At 39.4% G+C, this 3,500-nt stretch overlaps 1 protein-coding gene and 1 pseudogene across 1 annotated transcript; both read left to right on the plus strand.

The window, feature by feature from the left end:
* The first annotated feature begins 1,859 nt into the window (after positions 1-1,859).
* Positions 1,860-3,200, plus strand: LOC109558083 (nucleosome assembly protein 1-like 1 pseudogene; annotated as a pseudogene).
* LOC139182690 (nucleosome assembly protein 1-like 1) lies at positions 2,487-3,200 on the plus strand. The gene has a single exon (XM_070787676.1). It carries the CDS (start codon positions 2,487-2,489, stop codon positions 3,033-3,035), a length of 549 nt encoding a protein of 182 aa, XP_070643777.1. The 3' UTR covers positions 3,036-3,200.
* Positions 3,201-3,500: the final 300 nt, after the last annotated feature.

A 3,500-nucleotide genomic window follows, 5' to 3' on the forward strand; every position in this document is an offset into this window, starting at 1 on the left:
ATAGTGAAATGGTCACTCACGCTGCTCTCTCATTACTATTTGTTATTTGATTTTGAGAACAAACTTGTTATTTTAGGAATAAGTTGGGGTAAGGTAATTATTGCTATGCTTCTTGTTTTTTCTTATATGTTTCATTTACTTTAGCTACAATATTCTTTCTTCCATTTCTCCTGTAATTCAATTCCATTTGTTTTACATCTTCAAGCATTTTCTCAAAATTTTCAGATTGCTTAGGGTTCCCTTTTAGGTTTTCTAAGCCATTACATTACAGCCCATTTCATATACAGTTAGCCTTTGGATAGATGGAATGGGCTGAATTTGTATACTGAATTTAACATCGTCAGTCAATTTCTAATTAACAATGTACAATACTGTGTTTCTTTACCTTTCTTATCTTTTGTTAGATTCCTTGTCATACTTTTCATTGCCTTCTTTAATCCATCTACTCAGACCTGTTCTCCTCAACCCCTACAAGCTTACATCCTATTTTTCTTCAAGAAATTATGAACAATCACAAAGAACCGAACTTCACTCCCTTCGTACAGGTCAATTTATCTACATTGCCCTATGATTATATTTTCTTTCTATCCTCAATACTTGAGAGGTCTTCCCCTTCTTCTCCAGAAGGATGCCAATTCTTACTTCTGGGCTCCTGATTCCATCTCATCTCTTCTTAAGAAGCACCACACGAATGCTTATCTGCATTGGTGCTCTTCTGTATCAGCTGCATTGTTCAAGTTCCTCCTATTCTAAATAACTTTGTATCTATTCTTCAGTTTTAAGATTGTTTCAAACAAAATTCTTTCTGCTTGTTCAATCATTCTTTCCCTTGTTCTCTGCCCTTCTCTCATCCACTCTCCCTTTTCAGAGGAGTTCTTGTGAGTGAAATCTACAAGTCACCCTTCCCATTCAACATTTTGACAATCTTTCTATTGATTTTGTCTTCTTCTTCTTGTTCAGTTGCTAAGTTGTGTCTGACTCTCTGTGACCCCATGAACTGAAGCAGCTAGCCTTCCCTGTCCTTCACTATTTTGGGGAGTTTGCTCAGATTCATGTCCATTGAGTCAATAATGCTATCTAACCATTTCATCCCCTGCCACCCCTTTCTCCTCCTGCCCTCAATCTTTGCCAGCAATGTTGTCTTTTCCAATGAGGAGGCTCTTTGATCAGGTGGTCAAAGTATTGGACCTTCAGTTTTAGCATCAGTCTTTCCAATGAATATTCAGGGTGGATTTCCTTTAGGATTGACTGGTTTGATCTCCTTGCTGTCCAAGGGATTCTCAAGAGTTTTTTCTGGTACCACAATTTGAAAGCATCAATTCTTCAGTGCTCACCCTTCTTTATTTTGTCTTTTATATTTTTAAATCATATTTTACCATCCTCCATTGTGGTATTGTCTTTGTAAGACTTCTTAAATAGTGGATTTTTTTTTTAAGTGTGCTGTATTCTTAAAAATGTGTGCTGTTTTCTATGCCAGATATTTGCTTCTTGACCTGATCTCTATTCTAAACTTTAGAAAAATATTTATACAAATTACCTAGTGAATAACTACTTGGATGTTTCACATGTGACCCAAACTCATTCACTACTCTCTCCTTGCTCTCAATGTCCCAGTGTTCTTTCTGCATTTCTCATATTACTTAATAACACCTCCATCTATATAATACCCAAGATAGGACTTTGTGGAGCCAGTCAGGCTACACTTTAATCCTGCTAGCCACATCTACCATTTCATCATTTACATACAATTTAAAAGGTGGTTCCGCTCCTGCTCCTCCCGCCGCCGCCCTGAGTCACTGCCTGCGCAGCTCGGGCCGCTCGGCTCCGCGCTCGCCACCGATATTTGGCATTTGTACAACATGGCAGACATCGACAACAAAGAACAGTCTGAACTTGATCAAGATTTGGATGATGCTGAAGAAGTAGAAGAAGAAGAAACTGGTGAAGAAACAAATATCAAAGCGCGTCAGCTGACTGTTCAGATGATGCAAAATCCTCAGATTCTTGCAGCCCTTCAAGAAAGACTTGATGGTCTGGTAGAAACACCAACAGGATACGTTGAAAGCTTGCCTAGGGTAGTGAAAAGACGAGTGAATGCTCTCAAAAACCTTCAAGTTAAATGTGCACAGATAGAAGCCAAATTCTATGAGGAAGTTCATGATCTTGAAAGAAAGTATGCTGTTCTTTATCAGCCTCTGTTTGATAAGCGATTTGAGATAATTAATGCCATTTATGAACCTACAGAAGAAGAGTGTGAATGGAAACCAGATGAGGAAGATGAAATTTCGGAGGAGCTAAAAGAAAAGGCCAAGATTGAAGATGAGAAAAAGGATGAAGAAAAAGAAGATCCCAAGGGAATTCCTGAGGTTTGGTTGACCGTTTTTAAGAATGTTGACTTGCTCAGTGATATGGTTCAGGAACATGATGAACCTATTCTGTAGCACTTGAAAGATATTAAAGTGAAGTTCTCAGATGCTGGTCAACCTATGAGTTTTGTCTTAGAATTTCACTTTGAACCCAATGAATATTTCACAAATGAAGTGTTGACAAAGACATATAGGATGAGGTCAGAACCAGATGATTCTGATCCCTTTTCTTTTGAGGGACCAGAATTTATGGGTTGTACAGGGTGCCAGATAGATTGGAAAAAAGGGAAGAATGTCACTTTGAAAACGATTAAGAAGAAGCAGAAACACAAGGGACGTGGGACAGTTCGTACTGTGACCAAAACAGTTTCTAATGACTGTTTCTGTAATTTTTTTGCCCCTCCTGAAGTTCCTGAGAGTGGAGATCTGGATGATGATTCTGAAGCTATCCTCGCTGCAGACTTTGAAATTGGTCACTTTTTACATGAGCATATAATCCCAAGATCAGTGTTATACTTTACTGGAGAAGCTATTGAAGATGATGATGATGATTATGATGAAGAAGGTGAAGAAGCCGATGAGGAAGGGGAAGAAGAAGGAGATGAGGAAAATGATCCAGACTATGACCCAAAGAAGGATCAAAACCCAGCAGAGTGCAGGCAGCAGTGAAGCAGGATGTATGAGGCCTGAGGATAACCTGTACTGATCTACCTTCTGCTTCCATGGAAAGGATGAATTTATATCATTTGACAAGCCTATTTCAAGTTTTTTGTTGTTTGTTTGTTTGCTCATTTTTGTTTTTGCATCCTAAAATAAAAATGTCATATAATTTTAGTTCTCAAAAAAAAAAAAACGTGGTTCCTAGACTGCCGTGGTGGTGCTGTGGTTGAGAATCCTCCTGTCAATGCAGAGGACAGGGGTTCAACCACTGGTCTGGGAAGAATCCACATGCTGTGGAACATCTAAGTCCATGCACCACAAGTACTGAGCCGGCATGTGACAGCTACTGATGGCTACACTCTCTAGGGCCTGCACCACAACCACTGAACCAGTCTGCTGCAACTACGGAAGCCCTCATACCTAGAGCCTGAGCTCCACAAGAAGCCACCACAATGAGAAGAGTAACTCCAACTC

Source organism: Bos indicus, chromosome 4, assembly GCF_029378745.1.
Source record: "Bos indicus isolate NIAB-ARS_2022 breed Sahiwal x Tharparkar chromosome 4, NIAB-ARS_B.indTharparkar_mat_pri_1.0, whole genome shotgun sequence".
Classification (NCBI taxonomy): domain Eukaryota; kingdom Metazoa; phylum Chordata; class Mammalia; order Artiodactyla; family Bovidae; genus Bos; species Bos indicus.

Coding starts and splice junctions, on each gene's coding strand:
- LOC139182690 (XM_070787676.1), top strand. CDS start 2,487: ATGAGTTTTGTCTTAGAATTTCACTTTGAACCCAATGAATATTTCACA.